The sequence below is a fragment of the Polypterus senegalus genome, chromosome 2 (assembly GCF_016835505.1).
Source record: "Polypterus senegalus isolate Bchr_013 chromosome 2, ASM1683550v1, whole genome shotgun sequence".
Classification (NCBI taxonomy): domain Eukaryota; kingdom Metazoa; phylum Chordata; class Cladistia; order Polypteriformes; family Polypteridae; genus Polypterus; species Polypterus senegalus.
In genome coordinates this window covers 54241947-54265849 of record NC_053155.1, presented here as the reverse complement: position 1 = coordinate 54265849, position 23903 = coordinate 54241947, and the positions used below count along the sequence as shown (strand labels likewise).

The 23903-nt window shown below is 39.6% G+C and overlaps 1 protein-coding gene across 1 annotated transcript in view; it reads left to right on the top strand.

Annotated features, from left to right (window-relative positions):
• The window catches only part of hao2 (hydroxyacid oxidase 2 (long chain)), a 54637-nt gene that overhangs the window by 18792 nt on the left and 11942 nt on the right, over nt 1-23903 (top strand). The window contains exons 3-6 of the mRNA XM_039743719.1: nt 5756-5908; nt 21407-21558; nt 22090-22373; nt 23605-23823. Coding sequence (XP_039599653.1) covers nt 5756-5908; nt 21407-21558; nt 22090-22373; nt 23605-23823 — 808 coding nt within the window. The remainder of the gene's footprint in view (nt 1-5755; nt 5909-21406; nt 21559-22089; nt 22374-23604; nt 23824-23903) is intronic.

Here is a 23903-nt window from a genome sequence, read left to right as displayed (position 1 = left end):
ACGTGATACGATTTGATGACGTTGGACAGCTGAGACACCCGCCTTCATTCCATCATCTCAGGGGGCTGCAGGGTGCCTTGATCAGGTGGTGGTGGTGCAGATCACCACCACACAAGAACTGGAAAAAACAGCAGAGAATAGTAGAGATTTAGTACAGATTGTGGGCCCATATAGTCCATTAGGAATACAACTGTAATGCAGATATGAAAAGGCCAAGTTAAAATAATGAGTTTTTAACAGTTTTTTCAAAATGTTCCACACTAGTAGCCTGTTTTAGCCAGTACTAGAGTATTCCAAATTTTAGGTGCATTACAGCAAAGCCAACTCACCACTTTTAGTAACCTTAGCTCTTGGAATTATAAGCAGACCTCCATTTGAAGATCTAAGGTTACAACTTGGAGAGTAGGGGGACACGCATTCCAAAATATAGAATAGACCAAGATTATCTAAGGTTTTATAAAGCATTAATGGTATTTTAAAGTCAATTCTGAATGATACAGGTAACCAATGTAATGACACTAAAACTGCTGCTCACATTTTCTTTTTCTAGTTTAGATTCTGGCATTCTACACTAATTGCAATCAACTCATGTCTTTTTAGGTAGTCCTGGAAACTGATTCAAGATTGTTTCTATTATAATTAATAAAACTTTTTTGTTAATAATTATATTAAAAATAAGAAAAGATTAATATTACTTCTGTAACTTAATTGTTACAAATTTAAGAGTTATTTGTGGTTCAAACATAATTAATACTAAAAAGAGTGGAGTTAATGAAGGGCTGTGTCAGTGGGCATCTGCAAAGGAAATAAAGGTAAAGGTTGTTCCCACACTGAAAAGGAAAGAGAATAAAAAGCACAATGCGTTGGCTGTGTAGCTTTCATCAGGTGTGTAATTGGAAAGGAAAAAGCAGGTGAAATAGCTAAAAACAAACAAGTTCAAGAGGTGGGGCATCTTGAAGGTGAAACCCATGCAATTGGATGAAAAAAAAGGCATAAGTTGATAAAATCAAAAATAGCGCTGATCACCATAGAGTAATGTCTTTACAGATACAAACTTGTTGACAGACTGGATGGTGTGGTGGTCTATTTAAGGCTTCCTCAGAGGAAGGGGTGGGTCCAAGTCACCTGAGCCTGAAATAATGTCAAAGCACCCTCACACCTTTGATCAAGAGGACAGGAGAGGTGGTGAGTGACTGGGTCAACCTAAGGCATTGGGTGGAATTACCCATAGATGAGTCCTGAAGTTATCACCCAATCGAATGTGTGAGACACAGCTTATGTATTGTCATAGAGGACACAGATTGGCTATTATTTTGGACAGATTGGATGGTTACTTATTGTGCGTGGAAGCTTTTTATAATGAAGGGATGGAGGGAAGCAGCCTATTAGGGCCATGTGCTCCCCCTTGCCCAGTGTATAGATGGAAGCATCTCTCTGGTGGAACTCACATGTGCACACCTGCAGGGCTGCATGGGAGTTTTAGTTCCAATGGGCAGCCCTGCTGGGTTTATTCTGAGCTGACAGGGGGAGCTGTGGGAAGGAGTATTCCTCATTTTAGAGAGATTCTACCTGGCCCGGAGGTGCTTCCTGGGTGTACTGTGGTGGAAAAGGGGTTACTTCTGGGTCTGGCATAAAGGAGTCCACTCTGCCTCACTAAGGTGAGACAGAGTTGGATGTGGAGGAAAGACAATGCTTGCCAGGAAGGAGTGGAGGAGTAAAAGAGAAAAAGAAAAATAATAACATTGTGCGTGTGAATCTTGTGAAAAAGCCTTTGTTGAGATGTTTCGTTAAAAATAAATTCTAATTTGAACCAAGGACTTATGTCAAGAATACGTGTAAACTCCCTGTCGATTAACATTTGATCTTGAGTTTTTAACTCATGGACAGCCACATGTAAATCGAATGCTTTTTTTTTCGTTTGGTTATATTCTTGAATAAAAGTGCACGTGCTTATTTGATATTTAGACTAAAGTCTTCACGCACCTCTCGTCATTATAACATGGAAAACGTTTCTGCTTTAGGTATGTGTTCAGCATTTCTTGCATTTCTCACATTTCCTTTCATCTTACACTTCCCCAGATCTTTGTAGACACAGAACACACATGAAATGCATGTATTCCAAATAATGATATACTGTATTATTTACCCTATACAATTCCAGGCACCCAACATGCAGATAAGGAGCCTTGGCTTGAGCTGGGAGACCTTTTTGCCCGCAAGCTGAGTTCCATCAAGGTAGGGGATGGGACAGCAGGCTGCTTGCTGCTTGTGCCGATCGACATATTTACAAAACAAAAGATGCTGATGGAGAGGTGCGAAGCAATTTAGGTGGGCCGGGATTACAAGTTTTTTTGTAGGCTTCAGGAATTCTAGTGTTAAACCATATGGAGGCCACCTCCCCATTTCACCTATGTACTGTAGATACCTGGAAATACAGTAAATAAAATTTTTGGACTGGCGTAAGGTCCTTTGTTTAATATTACATTTTCCAGATAAGCCAGATGCAGGGGTATTAATCATAACATATTTAGAAGTGATACAGAGAATAAAGATCTGTTTTGTGATGTGGCCTGTGAAAAAGAAGTTTATGTAAATTAGGAGGTTGATGGAAAAAAATTGAAAGAGCTTTGGGAAAAAAGGCTCCCATGGAAGGATCCACCTGCAAAGGGGGAAATTTGTTTCAGTAACCTGTAAGAGAGAAAGTCTTATGATGGCATGGGAGGACCAACGGGATGGTGGTTTCGTTGCTAGGGTTCCTTTAAGAATGCATGTTAAGCGGTCCACTCCTGGCTTGATTGAGGGCACTGTCCACAACATGAGAAGGGTATCCATGTCGAGGAAGAAACTCCTCAATTCTGAGTGATTTATTACTGAAGTCAACTTCACCACAGCAGAGGTGGCAGAGTTTGGTGAAATGTGAAATGTGACAGGGTGAAAAGAACCACGGAGAAGGTTGATTAGCTTGTAATAAACAGAGTTTTTAAGTTTTAGAAAGCTAACACAAACAAGCAAGATCAAGGGATGGTAAGCTTGTGGCAGATACATTTACTGAACCTGAGAGATGAATGTAAACTGGTAAAATTGTTAATAAACTCCTGTAGCTGGCTTCTGAAGCAAGAGGCAGCACCATCACAATCATTGACATATCTTTTGCAAAGGAAGCCGATGAAGATGATCCAATTTAGTACCACTTGTGACCCCACTGAGCTGGTAATAAAAGTTGTTATTTTAAGACATTGAAAACATTGAGGTTAAGAAAAAAGTCAGTCTGATGATGGTATGTGTGGGAGGGTTTTGGTCCAGACATTTATTAAGTGCCTGTTTGAGGTCCAACGAGGCAGTTTTACTTTTAATACAAAAAGAATGTGTGTAATCTAATAAAAGAAAGTGATACTATGTGGATGTACTGCTGTTTTTTGTTTCTCTCAGCCTCTCCCCTACTGAACACACAGTGTCTTCTATTGCTAGGAAAAAGTTGTCATGCCTGCAATGTGAATCTTCTCTTGGTGGGCTAGAGGACACCCAGAGACCAGTGAATGGTTTTCCAACTATTACCAATTAAAAGAGAGGTCACACTATGTCAACACACCGTCCACAAGTCAGTGGTGATTGCTGTTTTTCCAGTTGTGATGCTCTATTAAGTTCTGACCTTCTGACACATAGAGGAAGTCCCACAGTGTAAATGCCTCAAAGATGTACAGATCCCTTATACAGAACCATATTTGGGAGCCAAAAAGTTATTGTTTAGGTAGTAGCAACTCAATGGAGTGTGACAAGGTGAACTCCCAGCAGATCACCAGTTAACCTCCAACCACAAAAATAACTCCATGAAGCAGCCTGAATAGTCAATTCCTGAAAGAAATGAAGCAGAGGCAGCAATTACTTATAGATTTTGCCTTTAGTAGAAGGAATCAGGAGGTAAGAGTGGAGAACAGAGGTGATATTCGGGAAAGCAAACATGATAGGCAGACATTTTGCTTTTGGGTGTTTGTGCAGCATTGCTCTTCCTTGTCAGCAATTGTTTAAATAAATCCAATTGATTTATCAGTCTGCCTTCTTAATTTAGAACATAAGGGCATGTCACATTAGACAAGTTTTTCCTTCATTTAGATGAAGGTGGGTGGCATGGTGGCGCAGTGGGTAGTGCTGCTGCCTCGCAGTTAGGAGACCCGGGTTCACTTCCCGGGTCCTCCCTGTGTGGAGTTGGCATGTTCTCCCCGTGTCTGTGTGGGTTTCCTCCCACAGTCCAAAGACATGCAGGTTAAGTGGATTCGCGATCCTAAATTGTCCCTAGTGTGTACTTGGTGTGTGTGTGCCTTGCGGTGGCCTGGTGCCCTGCCTTGGGTTTGTTTTCTGCCTTGCGCCCTGTGTTGGCTGCAACTGGCTCCAGCAGATCCCCGTGACCCTGTAGTTGGGATATAGCGGGTTGGATAATGGATGGATGGATAGTTGAAGGCAGCCAGCAGCGTACTCCCGTAAAGACCAGCCATTTAGAGTGACATGCCTATGCAATGACCTGCTTCAATAAAATCAAACAGGTTTGATCTTGTCTTTAGTTGTAGGGGCATGACATCTGACAACCAACAACCAACGAATGCTTATTATATTATATTACCTGTATTATAGCTTAGAGTCCCAACATTTCCAAAAGCACTTCTAATAATGCCCACTTGCAGGATGTATCATCAAAACCGTGGCTAGATAAAAGGGCAAACACAGAATCTTCATATTATAAAAAGATTTTTACTCACTACAATACTCTGAACACTGTAGAGCTCCAAGAGCACAAAAGGTAAAGAAGAGTTGCCAGCAAAGGAGATCCAAGGTGAGCCAAGTTACAATATAAAATACAAATAGAGGAGTCACAAATATGGAACAAGAGGGTCATAATTCCAAATATATATATGTGAACATTTAAAATTAAGCATGCAGTAGCATCAGTTATGCTGTCCCATCTTTTGCATATTGTGTTATTTTAACAAATGTGTGGGCTAAAGGCAGGTACTTTGGAAATCACTTGGCCACAAGTGTGCTTGTCAATTTATCTCCATTTTTTTTTTTTGGCCACACATTTTGTATTTAATGACTTGGTTGTGTTTTTCATGCGATGAAACAAGCTACTTGTATTACGTTTAGTCACAGCAGTGATTTTTTGGCAGAGTTTACATTTAACTTTTGTCAGATTGTTTGTTCAATATCCAATTTGCTGAAGCCAATTATCCCAATTAATACTGCATCTTACTTAGACTCCAGCTCGTCCTCACTTGTATCTGACTCACCCCTACCTGATGGGTGTTCAGCATGAACACTCGTGTTGTCTCCTGCCCAGCATGCTGCTTTTGTTTTGAATGAAGAGCGAGGGCTGAATGAGATGGAGGGGCCTGACGCATATTACAAATGGAATGGATGCTATAGTTTTTTAAGGGGACAGCTGCTGAAGGCACACAGTAGGAGAGAGCTTTTACCGAACATACCAACATGAGCAAAATGACTTCTGTGAGACGTTCTCATTGTTGATATCAGTAAATATCTGGTATATTGCCCACAGGCACTTCTTCACTAGTGTCCTCAAGTATGTGATTCAACATTTAACTGAAAGAATTTTGCTGGTTCAGTTCAGTCAAAACCTTAGAGAGTTCTGAAGACTTGGAATACGTTCCCATAATATGTTTGAGTTTAAATAGTTTTAATTTTCTTGGCTTGTCATTGTAGACTTAAACAGATGTTTTTTGTTCTTCTCTTTCTTTTCTTTAAGACATGTAGGACACTGCACTGAGATATCCATGGTGTGTCTAACAGACTTTGAATTATATGCTAAGGAACATCTACCAAAAGCAACTTGGGACTACTACGCAGCCGGAGCAGATGAGTGCTGCACAAGGGACGACAACCTTCTTGCATATAAAAGGTATAACCTGAAACATTATAAAGGATTCCACAGTATTTGCAATGACGTGTGTGGATATATATTTTACTTGTTTAATTTTACAGTTTCTTTACTGAAGTAAGACAGCTGTGCAGCAGCTAAGTACCTGAATCGTGAGGGATTGCGGTGTGCTCTCCATGTCAAGTGACCGCATGACACAAACTCAGGCATTCATTTTCAATTTGTGCTGATTATATATGCTAGCATAAAATTCCTGTGCATAAATTCAGTTTAGTAGTTTATTCAAATAACATATCCAGGCTACAATTTTCTAATAAAGATAAGATTTTAACTGTCTGTTTTTACTGAACAACCAGCATGGGTTCAGAAGAGGGAGGTTATGTTTTACTAATATGTGGAATTCTATGAGGAAGTAATTAAAGGATATGATCAAAGTGGAGCTTATGATTTATTTATCTGGACTTTCAGAAAGCATTAAGTGCCACTTGAGAGGTTGGGCATCAGGCTAAAAGAAGGGTGTTTTGTGAAGAAGGGTGCAAAATTGGCTCAGACACAGGAAGCAGAGGGTTATGGTGCAAAGCACCTTAACAGAATTGGCTGCTGTTACGAGTGGGGTCCCTCAGTGGTTAGTGCCAGGGCCACTGCTGTTTTTAAGATGAATAAATGATTTGGAATATTAGTAACAAGCTTGTGTGGCGTGTAGCCAGGTTCCATTTCCGGCCGGGACGCCCCTTCTACTTATGTTCTGGGGGAGCAGCCATGGGCTCCTCAGTATCTCCCCCCGGGGCACTTGGTGGCAGCCTCCCTGGTTTACGATGATGCCTCAGTTTCCATGGGAGATAGAGTGCTCCACAAACCTGTGGGGATCTGGGGTGACCGCCAGGGGGTGCCAGCATGGGCACCTCTAAAGCCCCACCCAGAAGTCAAATTAGCAACAGGTGATCAAGCACCTGTAGCACTTCCAGGCGGGCTATAAAAAGGGCCAGCATCCACCACTCAGCAGCCAGAATCGGGAGGAAGAAGACGAGGTTGCCTGGGAGGAGTGGTGGTGCAAAGGTGGAGAGTTGTATTGTTGAGATCAAGTGCATTTGGGACTGTGTTGTGGCTGGAGGGATTATGAGGAAGACATGCCCTCCAGCTGAAGAAAAATAAAGTCTGTGTTGTATTTTTACACATGCCTTTGGGTCAGTCTGTGCCGGGTCAGGCGCAATATAGCGCCTTTATCACACTGGTTAAGTTTGCAGATGATACCAAGATAGGTGGATTGGTAGATATTCTGGAATCCATTGAATCCTTACAGAGGGACTTGGACAGCATACAGGCTTGGGCTGATTTGTGCAGAAAAAATGAATGTGAGTAAATGTAAAGTATTACACATAGGAAGTAAAAATGTTAGGTTTGAATACACAATGGGCGGTTGGAAAATCGAGAGTACACTTTATGAGCAGGACTTAGGAGTTATAGTGGACTCTGTAAAATGAATAGCCTTGACACACGACAAAGGTTTGGGGCAGCCACCTGTGTACTTGACTTGGCAGCAAAAAGACAAAGTTTCAGTACAACAATGTACAGAATCGAGTCCAAAACAGAACTGATTAACGGAGATAGGAGGGAGGTCAGAGGAAGTGACATCGTCCTCGGGGCTGGGACCAGAAGTGAAGTTCTCAGAGCCAAACTGGAAGTGACGAACTCAAGCAGAATTTCCCATGTCTGGTCTGTGGGGATAAAATAAGAAGGTTTAGTGCACCCAGCCACCCCCTGGCCTGGCATGGAATTTCCTTCTTTTGGTCCCTTTAGCTGGCTCCAATGCACACGTGTATGACAACTCAACATTAAAAACTTCCTGATAGTGTTCAGAAACCATTAAGAAGGCTAAGAGAATATCAGGTTATATAGCACAATGTGTAGAGTACAAGTCCAACGAGGTTATGCTCAAGCTTTATAACGCACTAGTGAGGGCCTCATCCGGATCTATGTGTACAGGTTTGATTTCCAGGCTACAAAAAGGGCATAGCAGTGCTAGAAAAAGTCCAGAGAAGAGTGATCAGACTCATTCCTGTGCTACAGGGGATGAATTATGAGTAAAGATTAAAAGAGCTTAACCTTTTCAGTTTCAGAAAAAAAAGATTAAGAGGAGACATGATTGAACTGTTTAAAATTATGAATAGAATAAGTCCAGTGGATCAAGACTGTTATTTTAAAATTAGTTCATCAAGAACACTGGGACACAGTTAGAAACTTATTAAGGGTAAATGTCACATAAACTTTAGGAAGTTTTTCTTTACACAGAGTAGTATAGACACATGGAATAAGCTATCAATTATTGTGGTAGACAGTAGGACTTTAGGGACCTTCAAAATTAGACTTAATGTTTTTTTAGAAGATGTAAGTGGATACGACTAGCAAGCTTGTTCACTATTAAATGTTTGTAAAGACCTTTTAGCATAAGGATGGCACATACGCTAAACAATTCACAGCCTTTAAGTGGGTCTCAACAAAACCCTTACATTTCTCTTAACAGTATATAAGACATTTTCCCAGAATAAGTGCAGTTTATGAGATTTATTGTGGGTTGTTTGCACAAGGGTCTGCGTGGGTTTCCTCCGGGCGCTCCGGTTTCCTCCCACAATCCAAAGACATGCAAGTTAGGTGGATTGGTGATTCTAAATTGGCCCTAGTGTGTGCTTGGTGTGTGGGTGTGTTTGTGTGTGTCCTGCGGTGGGTTGGCACCCTGCCCTGGATTGGTTCCTGCCTTGTGCCCTGTGTTGGCTGGGATTGGCTCCAGCGGACCCCCGTGACCCTGTATTTGGATTCAGCGGGTTAGAAAATGGATGGATGGATGGATGTTTGCACAAGGGCTTTCTCGTAGGTAGTTAAAGCTTTTTTTCATGGTTTTAAGTGCTTGAAGGACAACTGTCATTGCTCTCATTTTTGTGTTCTCTGTTAATTTAATTTCAGTCTCCAGATCTCCTTTGTATCTTAGCCTTTTGAAGGGAGAAATGTGAGTCCAGTTGTGAGCCACTGAGGTATACTGCATGGATCTTTAACAGGCCTGTGGTTTGGGTAGCACAATGAGCTACACAATGTTCCATCTGGAAGCTTTGGACCTTCTCTGGGTCAGTTTTGAGTGTTTTTGATTACTAAAACAAATGTGTCACTAAAAAATCAACCTGATAGTTATCTTTCTTTCTTAACGATTTGATTGTACTCCGTTTTAAATGTGTACCTTGTTAATGAAACCAGTTTCTAAGTAAGAATTTGATTATTATGATTTTATGGACTGATGAATTTATTCCTGGTGTTATTTTTTTGGTTTTGAGTTTTTTTTCATATAGTTAAAATTAATTCTCTATTACTTTGACACCATGTTGTTTTTCTTGGGGGACACTTTGTTGTGTTATGGTTGTCATCACATTACTAGGGATTTGGTTGGTAATGCATACGGTAGCACAGCGTTTTTCAACCGCTAGTGTGCCGCGAGATGTTGCCTGGTGTGCCGTAGGTGCAGACAAGACAAGACACTGAGACAGACTGTGTTTTTTTTGTGTTTTTTGAAATTCACGCCTAGACTCCCCCGGTCCCCTCTGGGACACCTTCCACTTCCTGGCTCCCTGATGCCCGGAAATCGTCACTGCCTGTGACGTCATCCGGCATCGGATCCAGGAGGGCGGAGCAACCAGAGAGGAGAGGCAGCACTATCTTGCCCTGGCACAACCCGACCGGGGGGAGCAACTGCCCAGGCCCTGCCCCGACAGACCAGATCCACCAGGGGCCAGGCCCATGCACAGACAGAGCTGTCATCTGGAGCTGTCAGTGACAGTGAGATACTGCAGTGATGGACAAGTTTTTGAAAAGGAAAGAACTGGACTCTGAACAAAATTTGGAGGCAGATGAGAGCCCAAGTATGAGTGGGGGTCAAAAGAAAGCAAAGATGGTTAACGCAAGCAAATTCTCTGGCGCAAGGCAATATAGCGAAAGCTATATTTCAGTTGGATTTACTTGCACTGGAGATACAAACAAACCAACTCCACTGTGCGTGGTGTGTGGTGAAAAGCTAGCTAACAGTGCTATGGTCCCAAGCAAACTTAAACGCCATCTCCAAACGAAACATCCTTTGCTTCAAAACAAGAAGGCGGACTATTTTATTCGCCTGCGTGACAACATGGAGAAACAGGCAACTTTCATGAGAAAAACCACAAAGGTAAATGAAAGAGCTCTTAAAGCTAGCTATCAAGTTGCTGAACTTATAGCCAAGTCAAAAAAGTCGCACACTGTGGCAGAGACATTAATACTTCCTGCCTGCAAAGCTATTGTAGAGGAGATGCTCGGACCTGAAGCAGCTAAGGAAATAGCCAAAGTCCCTCTCTCAGACAACACAATTTCCAGACGTATTAATGACATGTCTGCAGACATCGAAAGTGTGGTTTTGGAAAGATCCGTATCAGTGAGAAATTTGCATTGCAACTTGACGAGTCTACTGATATCAGTGGACATGCTCAACTCTTGGCCAATGCGTTTTGTTGATGGTGATGCAATTAGAGAAAACTTCTTTTTTTGCAAGGCATTGCCAGACAAAACAACAGGAGAAGAAATTTTTCGGGTCACATCAGAATACCTTGAACAAGGAGGACTTAAGTGGGAATACTGCACAAGTGTCTGCACCGATGGAGCTGCAGCCATGGTCAGGCGCACCAAAGGCTTTGTAAGCAGAGTGAAGGAAAGAAATCCAGATGTGATTGTTACGCATTGTTTTTTACACCGAGGCCCTCGTAGCCAAGACTTTACCAGCAGCCCTAGTTCATGTGTTGGATGATGTTGTGCATGGTAAACTTTATAAAGTCACGACTTCGTGAAAAGTCATATTTTAGCTTTGTGTGAGGAGATGGGAGCGAAGCATAAAACCTTGCTGTTGCATACGGAGGTCCGGTGGTTGTCGCGTGGCAAGGTCTTGGTTCGTGTGTATGAGCTGCGGGAGGAACTTAAAGTGTTTCTGACAAATGAGAGGTCAGATTACACAAAGCAGCTTGCAAGTGATGATTGGTGTGTAAGGCTGGCATACCTGGCAGATATATTTTATCATCTGAATGAACTGAACACACGAATGCAAGGCCGAAGTGAAAACCTGCTTACAAATACAGATAAAATAAGTGGATTCCGTTCAAAGGTGCAACTCTGGCATCAACACGTGGAAAGTGGCAATCTTGAAATGTTCACACTCACCAAGCAATGGCAAGGTGTTCACACTGCTGCACTGTGTGAGATAATAGTTAAACATTTAAAAACTCTTGAGGAGAAGTTGTCATTTTATTTCTCTTCAGTCTCCACTGAATGCCTTGACTGGGTTAGGGACCCTTATAGCTCAGCATCAGTTGGTGGAAAGGACATGACTTTACAGGAGCAGGAGGAACTAACTGAACTGAGACAAAATCGTGGTTTCAAGCTAAGATTTGCTGATCTACCTTTGGACAGTTTTGGTTGGATACCGCCAAGGAGTTCCCCCTTCTGGCAAATAAAGCTATTTTGACATTGCTCCCATTTTCCACTACATATCTGTGTGAGATTAGCTTTTCAAGCATGATTGCTATAAAAACCAAATACAGAGAGAGACTGAGAGCTGTTGACGAAGAGCTACGTGTGTGTCTTTCTTCGATTCCAGCCAGAATATCAGCTTTGTGTTCAGCCAAACAGGCCCAGGTTGCGCACTGAATTTTATAATTTTTCACTATTTTGTTTACTTAATATTTCATAATAAAGTAATTATAAAATACCTTCTTTGTGTTTATTTGATTCCTATTCAAGAGAATTACTTTATATATAGTCAATATAGGCACAGAGTTAAATTTTTTAACATTTTCTAATGGTGGTGTGCCTCGTGATTTTTTTCATGAAACAAGTGTGCCTTTGCCCAAAAAAGGTTGAAAAACACTGCTGTAGCACATGACATCCCCTTTGTGATGGCTTAAAGGGTCAGTCTCGCAAATTACAGGATTATCCAAAATCTGGACTAAGACTGTGAGAAAACCAAGTATGTTTTGTTTTTGGTTTTCTTGTATAAAGGATTATTGGCTTGAATTTAGACTATGATTTAGGATTTTAGTTTTTGGTTTAGCAAAAGAGTTTATTGATTCCTCTGTGACAGATTAGGCTAGCATTTGACTCAAGTTCTTCTTCTGGTCTCTGTTTAAATTCCTCTGCTCAATAGTCATGGGAATTTTCCTGCAATGTAATGTATAGATGAAGCTCGGCTTTAGCAATGTCAGTCTTAGTATGTTTGAGTATTTGCTGATGCTGTTCATGTGTACTCCCTTTTCCAGCTCACTAATGATGAAATCATCTTTTCCGTAAGCCTCAATTTGTCTCAATTTGGAGTCTTCTTTTCCATGCCAGCTCCTCTCGAGTACGCGTCACTCTTGGCTTCTATGGGATGATTTCTGCTTCAGTAGCATAAATGAGTTTGTTCTCCTCAGTAATGCTGAGGTGCTGTTCCTGTACAATTCTAGATATTGCTTTGTTTTCAGCACAGACACCATTGTTTAGTCTTTTTAAAGACTGCACTTTTGTTGATCTTTTTCTTAATCCTGATTCTAACGTGCCATATCTCAGGCTGTTTAGTGAGAAACTCTTCCTCCATTAGCTGTACATTTTGGTCTTCATTGTGAGCAATTGGCTGTTTAATTGCTTGGGTAGCTGCCTCTGGATCATCTTGAGTCTCGGCATCGTCTTTTAGCATACTTGCCTCATGTGGGATTTCTGTGCTGCCAGCATTCTTGTCTGTTTCATTTGAATCTCCTATTAGTTCATATGCAGAGAGTTCCAATTTGACTACTGAGATATTGATATTATAATTAAGATTTGGATTTTTATTCTTTTTTTTTTAATGGTAGTGGACTCTAGCAGTTGTATTTCTGGCAGGTCAATTTGGGATGGGGTCTTGTTTTTAGAAACGAGAGATGCTGTTGAGGATTGGTGGTTCTGTAACCTCGGGGAATGAGTCACTTGCACTTATTGCACCCCATCACGCTCCTCCCTGATTTAATAACTCAAGAACTGATAACTTCTTATTATCCTGGGTGACGGCAGCCAGTATGTATTTTTCATCTCAAGAGTGCAACTCTTTTAAGACTACTTTCACGTTGCAGCTAAAAGTGACTTTATCCTGATTTTTGTTTTCCAATTATTCAAATTATTTTTGCAATTCAAATCTGATATGATTAGAGATGTCCATCCTAAACGTGCCCCACATATGTAGAATGAAGAAAACAATTTTGTCAGACAGATGGTGGTTGCAGCTGTAATTTAGGTTGATTCAGTGCATAACATCCATGAAATCATAAACTTGTAAAGGCAAGGAAGAGAAACAGAAAGAAAGATCAGAACTGTGTGTATTTACTATATTACTGCCAGTGTTCTATACATAGAAACAAATGGCCAAAAGGACTGGCAAGTGCACAATAGGACATTTGGACGCATAACAGTAATTATAAGAGCAGTGTAAATCCTTTCTGAAAAGTTTTGATTCTATATCCACATTGGTAATCACACTTTTCCAAACAACAGATCTCTGTCAAATATGAGTGAAAAATGGGAATGGATCTGCAGTGTGAATGTAGCCTTTTTGTGGTTTCAAAAATCAAACAAACTGCTAAACGCAGTGGGTTTAACTACAGTGCAGTTGCTGCCAACAGCACAGCGACATTAGTGAAAAGGAATAACAATCTGCAAATTTTACACAAATTAAACAGACCAAATCAGGACTTTTCAACTTTGATCATAACTACTAATCATAAAAAAAAACTTCAGTCAAAATATGCAAAACCTAAACACAGTAAAAGACCTATACTAATGGAGTTCAGAGAAATCATTGAGAATTTCCTGCATTTAACACTTTTTTTTGTCTTGGACATGCAGAGTGTCTGTTGCTGGAATATGCATATTTAGTGCTATTTAGTGCTATGTTAAAGCCAGTAACAGGTTATTAAAATTTGACATTTTAAAAAGGGTTTCCTTTCCTATCTATTCTTTTTTATACTTCTTCTTCTTTCGACTGGGTTGCCACAGCAGATCATCTTCTTCCATATCTTTCTGTCCTCTGCATCTTGCTCTATTACACCCATTACCTGCATGTCCTCTCTCACCACATCCATAAACCTTCTCTTAGGTCTTCCTCTTTTTCTCTTCCCTGGCAGCTTTATCCTTAGTGTCCTTCTCCCAATCTCACCTCTCTGACTTTGTCTCCCAACCGTCCAACTTGAGCTGACCCTCTAATGTACTCATTTCTAATCCTATCCATCCTCGTCACACCCAGTGCAAATCTTAGCATCTTTAACTCTGCTACCTCCAGCTCAGTCTCCTGCTTTCTGGTCAGTGCCACCGTCTCCAACCCATATAACATAGCTGGTCTCACTACTGTCCGGTAGATCTTCCCTTTCACTCTTGCGTCTGTCACAAATTACTCCTGACACTCTTCTCCACCCATTCCACCCTGCCTGCACTCTCTTTTCACCTCTCTTCCATAATCCCCATTACTCTGTACTGTTGATCCCAAGTATTTAAACTCAGCCACCTTCACCAACTCTACTCCCTGCATCCTCACCATTCCAATGACCTCCCTCTCATTTACATGCATGTATTCTGTCTTATTTCTACTGACCTTCATTCCACTCCTCTCTAGAGCATATCTCCACCTCTCCAGGGTCTCCTCAACCTGCTCCCTACTCTCGCTAGAGATCACAATGTCATCAGCAAACATCATAGTCCATGGTGACTCCTGTCTAATCTCGTCTATCAACCTGTCTATCACCATTGCAAATAAGAAAGGGCTCAGAGCCGATCCCTGATGTAATCCCACCTCCACGTTGAATGCATCCGTCGCTCCTCCCACAAACCTCACCACTGTCACACTCCCCTCGTACATATCCTGTACAACTCTTACGTACTTCTCTGCCACTCCCGACTTCCTCATACAATACCACAGCTCCTCTTGAGGCACCCTGTCGTATGCTTTCTCCAGGTCCACATCAACATCCTCAGAGCAAACATTGCACCTGTGGGGCTCTTTCTTGGCATGAAACCATAGTGCTGTTCACTAATTATTACGTTACTTCTTAACCTAGCTTCCACTACTCTTTCCCATAACTTCATGCTGTGGCTCATCAATTTTATTCCCCTGCAGTTACTGCAGTTTTGCACATCTCCCTTATTCTTAAATATAAGCACCAGTACACTTCTTCTCCACTCCTCAGGCATCCTCTCACTTTCCAAGATTCCATTAAACAATCTGGTTAAAAACTCCACTGCCATCTCTCCTAAACACCTCCATGCTTCCATAGGTATGTCATCTGGACCAACAGCCTTTCCATTTGCCATCCTCTACATAGCTGTCCTTACTTCCTCCTTGCTAATCTGTTGCACTTCCTGATTCACTATCTCCACATCATCCAACCTCTTCTCTCTCTCGTTCTCTTCATTCATCAGCCTCTCAAAGTACTCTTTCCATCTGCTCAACATACTCTTCTCGCTTGTAAGTACATTTCCATCTTTATCCTTAATCACCCTAACCTGCTGCACATCTTTCCCAGTTCGATCTCTCTGTCTAGCCCACGGGTGTCGAACTCCAGGCCTGGAGGGCTGCAGGTTTTATTTCTAACCCTTTTCCTAATCAGTGTCCAGTTTTCACTGCTAATTAACTTCTTTTCCCTCAATTTTAATAGCCCTGTTTTTAATGATTGAGTCTTCTGAATTAATTCTTTTCTTCATTAAATGACAGCCAAACAGAAATGAGATGTGAAACAAGCCAACAAATGACCAGCTAAATTGGGGCTTCAGACTCCAACTAACTTCACTCCAACCAGTTCCTTAGTGAGAAGCTGGTTGTTGCTGTTAATTAAACTCGTTATTCAATTCCATGGCTTGTTGCTGCTCTCTTTCTGTCACAGCAGACATTTCCAAAACTGTTGCTATTCTGCTATTTTCTTGGTGACCTGAGAGATCAGCCTTAATGAGACCTTCACTTTTCTTTATTTTCACATTTTGTTTGATGGGTACAGGTGAGCTGGTCATGTGGAGGCTTGTTTTGTGTCTCATTACTGTCTGGCTGCTAATTAAGGAAAAAAACAACTAAGGGGGCTGAGTCAAGCTAATTAAAACTAAGGCTAAAGAAGTTAATTAGCATCAAAAACTGGTTACTAATTAAGAAGATGGTTAGAAAGAAAGCCTGCAGCCACTGCGGCCCTCCAGGCCTGGAGTTTGACAACTGTGGTCTAGCCAATCGGTACAGGTCCTTTACTCCCTGTTTTTCTTTCAGTTTCAGCTGTGAAACTCAAATTTATGTAGCCTGTTAAATGTGAAATATGGAACTAAAAGTCATGAATGCAGTAAACGTTACTTGAAAATATAAAAGATGTAAATGTTGTTCAGTTTGGCTTGATTATATGGAATGTTATTCTCTTCAAATAAAAAAACAAGACATCAATTTATATCAATCTATAACCCTAAGACACTGTAGACAGTCAGAGAAGGAGAGGTTACATAAAATGTTATGCAGCTGAGAAATAAAAAAAATTAGTTTTATGTGAGTGTAATCATAAAAATAAGGTTTCAAAAGATCTCAATGATTCCCATAGCAGGCAAAGTCATGACTCGTCAGCAACATACAATGAAATGCAAAATATGATGCAATTCTACAATAAGACCTATTGAATACATTTGTGAGGTGAATCTTTCTCATGGTTTTAAGTGCTCTAGTCACAAGACTTCACATTATTGGCACATACCCTGTGAAAAATGGTTCTCTTCCTTGAACCTTTAGCTAATAACCATAGTTTTCCACCCAGACTCAAATTAACAATAGACAGACATTTCCCATGACTAGTTACCTTGACTTTTATGTAGGGTTAAGTTCTTAAATTAAACAGTGGGTGAAGGCACAACATAAAAGAGTCTGTAGTTTACTTTAATGAAGACGGGAAAATCAGTGCTCTTTCACTTAACTAGAGGTAATGTCTGTAAAAAAGTTTAATGACTTGTCTGAACAGGCAATATATTAGTATAGGGTGGTTCAGATTTAATTATGCAATTTTCATTACGCTATAACTTATTAAGTTTATTACATAGAAAATCACCCAAAAAATCCCAGACCATCGAGAAATGTGCGAACTGACGACATGAAGAATCATCTTCTTGCCGAACTGGAATAGTCCCCGCATAAATCAAAGTCATCCAAATGATCTGGATCTGCATAATTAGATCTGGTCCACCCTGTAGATCAGGGAGGGGCTCTGCCTTAGACTTCTAAACATCAATATATACTTCAGTTTGATCAGAGAGCAGAGAGGAGGATCACACTTGAAGTTTCAAATGCACTGGAGTGTCAAGCACAAACAGATACGTACATTTGTGGGTGTATGATGGAGCACCAAGGTATCCATAAGCATGCTGGTACGCTATGGAACATGGCTGGTACACAACTGGGAGTGCCAGTACACAACTGCAAAAACTTCAGTAGTGTTGGTTTGCTGACTCAGAGTAAGAGTCATTTTTGTAGAGGATCTAGGGATACATTTTATCAAAAGGCAACCCCAAGGTTGGAGCCAAAAGTCAACTCTATCTTTCAAACAAACTGGAAATGTAAGTCAAAAATCAGTAGTCAAAAACAAGAGTGAAAGATAAAAAGAAATGGGTAGCAAAAGGTAAAAAGGTTTAGAAAGATTTGAGCATAGATACTGTCCTTAAAAACACAGATACTTCAGAGAAGTTTGTAGCAACCTTCAAACCACTGCTTTAATAACATCACGAGCAGTATAACATCCGCAGAATTGTGGGAGAATGCAATGACAATGGGAGATGCCAAACACCCTGAATCTGTAGTGGCAAAGAAAACAAAGATGGTGTTGCAGTATTACAGGAAAAATCTTAAACTTTCTCAATTCACTCTAGAAACAGAAACTAATGAGAAAATTGTGATCCTTTAGTTTTAAAACGCCAGGATTAATGCATAGATTTTATTTGGGGTTTTATGTTATTTCCTGGATGCATTAATACAAATAAAAATCACAGAGCCCTCTTTCTAATGAGCGGTCTCCGAATACGACCATTGTTTGCCAGGAAAACAGGTTAGGAAAATGAGACAACATATTGGGAGCATGGAGCTCAACAGAGCAAACCTAGGATCGATCTTTCAAATCATTCACCTTCTAATGGACCAAGTATTCAATAGGACCATGACGACATGAATTAAGAATAGACAGAATCTCCAACTCATTTGAACCATCCACCTTAACAGAAGGTGGAGGGGTATGATGCACATAATAAACACTGGAGTGACCCGGTTTAAGCTTAGATATGTGAAATGTTGAATGGATCTTAGCTGGGAAAGTCAGACCATACTACACATAAGAACCAATATAATGCGGTGCTAGTTTGCGAGAAAGGAACCTTTGGATGGATGTCTTGTGTAGCAAGCCACACCTTCTGCCTGATCTTGACACTAGGAGGCTGCTTTCCTCCTGTGGTCTGCAAACCGTTTGGCAGAGACCCCTGTTCTCATTGGTTCTGTTGTGCTAGCTGCCACACTGATTGCAAACCTATAAAATACTCTGTTAGGCTGGGAATGGGAAAAAGCAAGGAGGGATATCTGAAAGATAAGACTGGAATCCATAAAGACACCCAAATGGTGACATTTCTAATGTAACATGAGTTAACACATCTCTAGCAAATTCAGCTATAGGCAGGAACTCACTCCACTATTCTTGACTTAAATCAACCATACAATGGAGCAACATTTGTAAATCCAGAATAACCTTTTCTGTTTGGCTGTTGCTTTCAGGATGATCACCAGTTGTTAAGTTCACAGTACAGCTCAGGTGATTGCAAAAATGTCTTCAAATCCGAGATACAAATTGGGTTCCCCAATAAGAAATGATTGATAAAGGAAACCCATGTAAAAGCCCAACATGCTTAAGAAAAACTTCAATCAACTCCTCTGCTTAAGGTAATTTTTTTAAGGGGAATAAAATGAACATATTTAGACAAGTGATTGACTACTACCAGTACAGTTGTAAAACCCTTAGAGGGAAGGAGATCTGTGGTAAGTTCATAGAAACTGCTTCCTATGGGCAAGATGGAGCAGAGATGGGCTGAAATAACCCAAAAGGAACCCCTGGTCTGCAGGCTAAACCATAATCTCTTGTTTCTTTATACATATTTTGCCATTTAAAACACCTCTTAAATATGGCCAAGAGTCCGTGTTCTGCCTGTAAGACCAAACTTGGGGGATGCATGTGTCCAATCAAAAACTTTTCCATGATATTCAGGGGGAACATGCATTTTCACGTCTGAAGCCCATGTTGACTGAGCAAGCTGCACTATGTCCTTAATTTGAAATAGTAATTTGAAAACTGTCACCCCTAAAGAATTTTCTGGTGGAATGAGGTTTTCAGGTTCGGGTGAACAATTTTCAGAATCATAGAGTTGGGAAAAGGCATCAGCTTCACCATTCTTATTTCCTGCATAATTAAAGACAGTAAAGCTAAACTGACTAAAGAATAACACCCATCATGCCTGGCAAGCATTTAGTATTTTACCTGATTACAAATTAGTTCGGTTTTTGGGACCTGTGTTAATTATAAAAGGATATTTGGCACCCCCTAGCCAATGACCCCATTCTTCTAATGCTAATTTAATAGCTAATACTTCATGGTTACCAATGTCATAGTTCTGCTGTACAGGTGACCATTTTTTTAGTGTAAAATGTACATGGATGGGTTACTTACTGAATAGCAAAAGTAATAATATAGATAAGTGCAAAATATACAGTGAGTGGTAAATAGCCAGAATTTATAAAATTGTTTTCCGCTCATATTGAGAGTTGATTTTTCCCTGTAGTATTTGATCAAGTAAGTTTTTTATAATGTTATAAAGTAAATGGATAAACTAATACATGTTAGTGTAATCTGTGATTCTGTGAGTGTGTATGTGTGCAAGACTAGACCTGAAATGGACTGCTGGCTACTGGCAGGATAGTTTCCTGCATCTTGTGACCCTGAATTGAAGTAAGCTGGTTTGAGTATGATATGTTATGTAGGTAAAGTAATACTGGAATCTCAGAAGGCTACATGCAGTCAATATAACTAAACAGGATCAGTCTCAAGTGGGTGTTAATTAAAACAGATGTTAATTATCACAGGTCTGCAAAATTAAACTCAAAGAATTGTTCTTAACTGTGAATAGTTAGTTTTATTTGCATTCACAAATACAATAAAAAATATAAGTAGAATATTTCCATCATGTCACATTTAAGCACAAAATTTAGCAAATTATCCAATGCATTCATGAATACAATATTGTTCTAAATCAATTTAACATGAAAATATTTTGTCTTTCTAATATTTTTAAATCAAAATAGAAAGAAAACAGCAATACATACTCATTGACTTACCTGTAACTTTTCTAAGTTTTGTCACTTCTCAGTTTTTTTGGTTTGGTGGACCATCCTTTGTCCACATTTGTTGGTGGTGCATCCCTATGAATCACACAGCATTTGTTTGCCATCGTCGGTCTGACATCCCAACCTCCCTGGTATCATCTTTCCTGGTGGAATATTTCAGCCTGATTTGTATTCATATCTCCAATATCTTCAGGGAATTATTCCAAATACGAATCTAAAAATGAACTTTGAAATTAATGTTGCAACCCAATTCCTTAAACTTAACTAATACATTTTACGCAATGTCTTTATAATTTATTGGTACATAAAAATGACTTATTTGAGAAATATACCCAAGTTTTGCATCCCTTGCCGTTTATTACATCAGTTTCTGTATCAGAAATCAGTTTTATAATATCAGTTCCGTAAATAGTGTGTTTTTTAATTTAGCTTCAGACAAACTTTCAGCACGAATATATGAAATATGCTCCATCTTTTGACTGGGCTTTGACAAACTGTTTCATTAAAACAAGCTTATTATGAAGTGATGGTAGAAGCACTTTATTTGAAACCACCAAGTTAGGCCTGATGAGGGTTTTGGCACCATGACTAAGCGTTTTTCAAGCTGGCCAATCTTTTTGAATCCAATGTCAATTCTCTGGCTCCGTTGTTACACTAACTGAGAAATCTTGGGAATCTGGTATACCCTGACTGCTGCTGTAACTGATTACTGTGTTAAATTCCAGCTGGATTTTAGCCTTATTACTGAATAAAATAACTGTTTTGCTTCAAATATAGATTTCAATATTTGAAAATATTAAATTCAAACAAGATATCCTTAAAATAAAATACTGATTATTATAGTGCGAAAACAAAAAGAAAATTATAATTGACGGCTAAAAATATATTTTGTGAAAAAAATGTTATGTAGTGCAGAAAAATATTTTTCATTTTTGAATTCAGCTCCCAAAAATATTTGAAAATCACATGAAATTATCAAAACATTTTTTCCATGTATGCTTGCATTATCAATGACTATTTGAATCAATTACAGTTAAAAAGAAAATGAATATATATATATTTTTGCTTTTGGACAGAATTCGCCTGCGACCCAGAATGCTGAGGGATGTCTCAATCAGTGATACGAGAACGACGGTTCAGGGCACAGAAATAAGCTTCCCGGTGGGTATTGCTCCTACTGCATTCCATTGCTTGGCCTGGCCAGATGGAGAAATGAGCACAGCAAGAGGTACGTATGTGTAAAGCTGACCAGTAGTGCAACAAAAAGCGTCATTATGACAAATAAATCACTATATATAAATATATCAAATATTCATAGTATTTCTATCATGAAATGTTTGACATATTGTTTACTTTTTCATGTTTAATGTTATAACCTCAGCAGAACAGTGCCTCCCAGTTGTTCTTCCTGCTTTCAGGGAACTTTCTTCCCCTCATAGTTCACTGCCTCACTTATAATTCATTTTTACCCCACCTTGAGGTTCAGATCAAAGTCTGGGATCTTCATACACACACCTCAGGCTACCTAATAATACTATTGGCTTGGAACACTTGGCACTAAATGTAATCCCTAAATGCATTTAAGGGTTAGAGAGCACTGTCATTTTGCAATACATAACACCCTAAAATCAAGATTTTGCTAAACACTGCATGACAGCAATCCATTTTGTGTAAGTTATCAATTATATTTGCATTGTTTCTTATCATATTAACATGAAACTGTCCATTTTTTTTCATGTACTTTTCGGCAATGACCTAGCAACAGAAGCCATGAACACCTGCTACATCACTAGCACTTATTCTACCTGCTCAGTGGAGGAGATTGTCACTGCCGCTCCTACTGGCTACCGCTGGTTTCAACTTTACGTCTACCGAAATCGCAAAGTCTCAGAGCAGATTGTCCACCGGGTTGAAGCACTCGGCTATAAGGCTTTGGTTCTTACTGTGGATGTTCCTTACACTGGAAAAAGAAGAAATGATATTCGGAATCAATTCAGACTGCCACCACACCTCAAAGTAAAAAATTTTGATGGAGTGTTTGAGGTACAAAGTCTTTGAAAATTGAAAGTTTATTAATTTATTAGGGAAAATTAATACACTAATGAGATTCACTTCCACAGTACATTAAATATAATGGAACATGATAGAAATTGTAATTTTGTAATTATGTATACAAATAATTACCTCAGAGGAATTTCCAGTCTATTAACTAAAAATACAATTCAAATAAACACAGGTGGTTTTATATATATTTTCAATATAATTTACATATCTTTGGTGCTCCAACATCATAGCTTTGAATCCTGAATACAGTTTTCATAATTCCCTGTATCAGTACTTGGTTTTCTATTTTTTTATAATAATAATAATAATAATAATAATAATAATAATAGATTTTATTTAGAAGCTAAGATTTGCACTGGGTGTGACAAGGATGGATAGGATTAGAAATGAGTACATTAGAGGGTCAGCTCAAGTTGGACGGTTGGGAGACAAAGTCAGAGAGGTGAAATTGCGCTGGTTTGGACATGTGCAGAGGAGAGATGCTGAGTATATTGGGAGAAGGATGCTAGGGATAGAGCTGCCAGGCAAGAGAAAAAGAGGAAGGCCTAAGTGAAGGTTTATGGATGTAGTGAGAGAGGACATGCAGATGATGGGTGTAACAGAACAAGATGTAGAGGACAGAAAGATATGGAAGAAGATGATCCTCTGTGACAACCGCTAACGGGAACAGCCGAACGAAGTAGAAGAAGGCTAAAATAACATTGTCACCCCTAGGTGATTTACAAAACAAGATGAATAAAACCATAAATAAACAATAATATCATTTAAAGCACAATATTAAAAATTAAAAAGTTGATTTCTACAGAAGTAAATATTACTATATTATTATAAAATATTAGAAGTATATTGAAATAAAATTTTTTTAAATTGTTCTTAAAAATTGCCAGTGTCACAGAGCTTCAAAAGACTGAGGAGTTTTTCTTCCATATCCAAAAGATATGCGTGTTGGCAATTCTAACATGGCACCATGAGGTGCGAATGGGCCCTCTAATGGATTGGTCCAGAGTTAGTTACTGCCTTGCATACAATGCTAATAGATTGGATTCTGCCTCCTTCCAAAACTGAATTAGATTACGTGGGCTTGGAAATGTTCTTTTATTCAAGTTTTCAAAAGTTTCAAATATGAATAAATTAGAAAATAGTGAAGAATCTCATATACAGTATATTATTTCATCTAGTTGAAAATATGTTCTGCTTTGTTATAATGCAGGAAAACAATGGTCCTGAAGAATATGGAGTTCCAGCAAACACTCTGGACCCATCTATCAGCTGGAAAGATGTCTACTGGCTACAGTCCTTGACCCGTCTGCCCATTATCATTAAGGGAATTTTGACCAAAGAGGATGCAGAGTTAGCTGTGGAGCATGGTGTTCAGGGCATCATTGTATCTAATCATGGAGGAAGACAGTTAGATGGCGGACCTGCCACGGTATCTGAAATTATAATTTAGTTTTCTCTATAGGAAATATACGTATTACTGCTTACAATATTCCCAATGATAAATGGCTC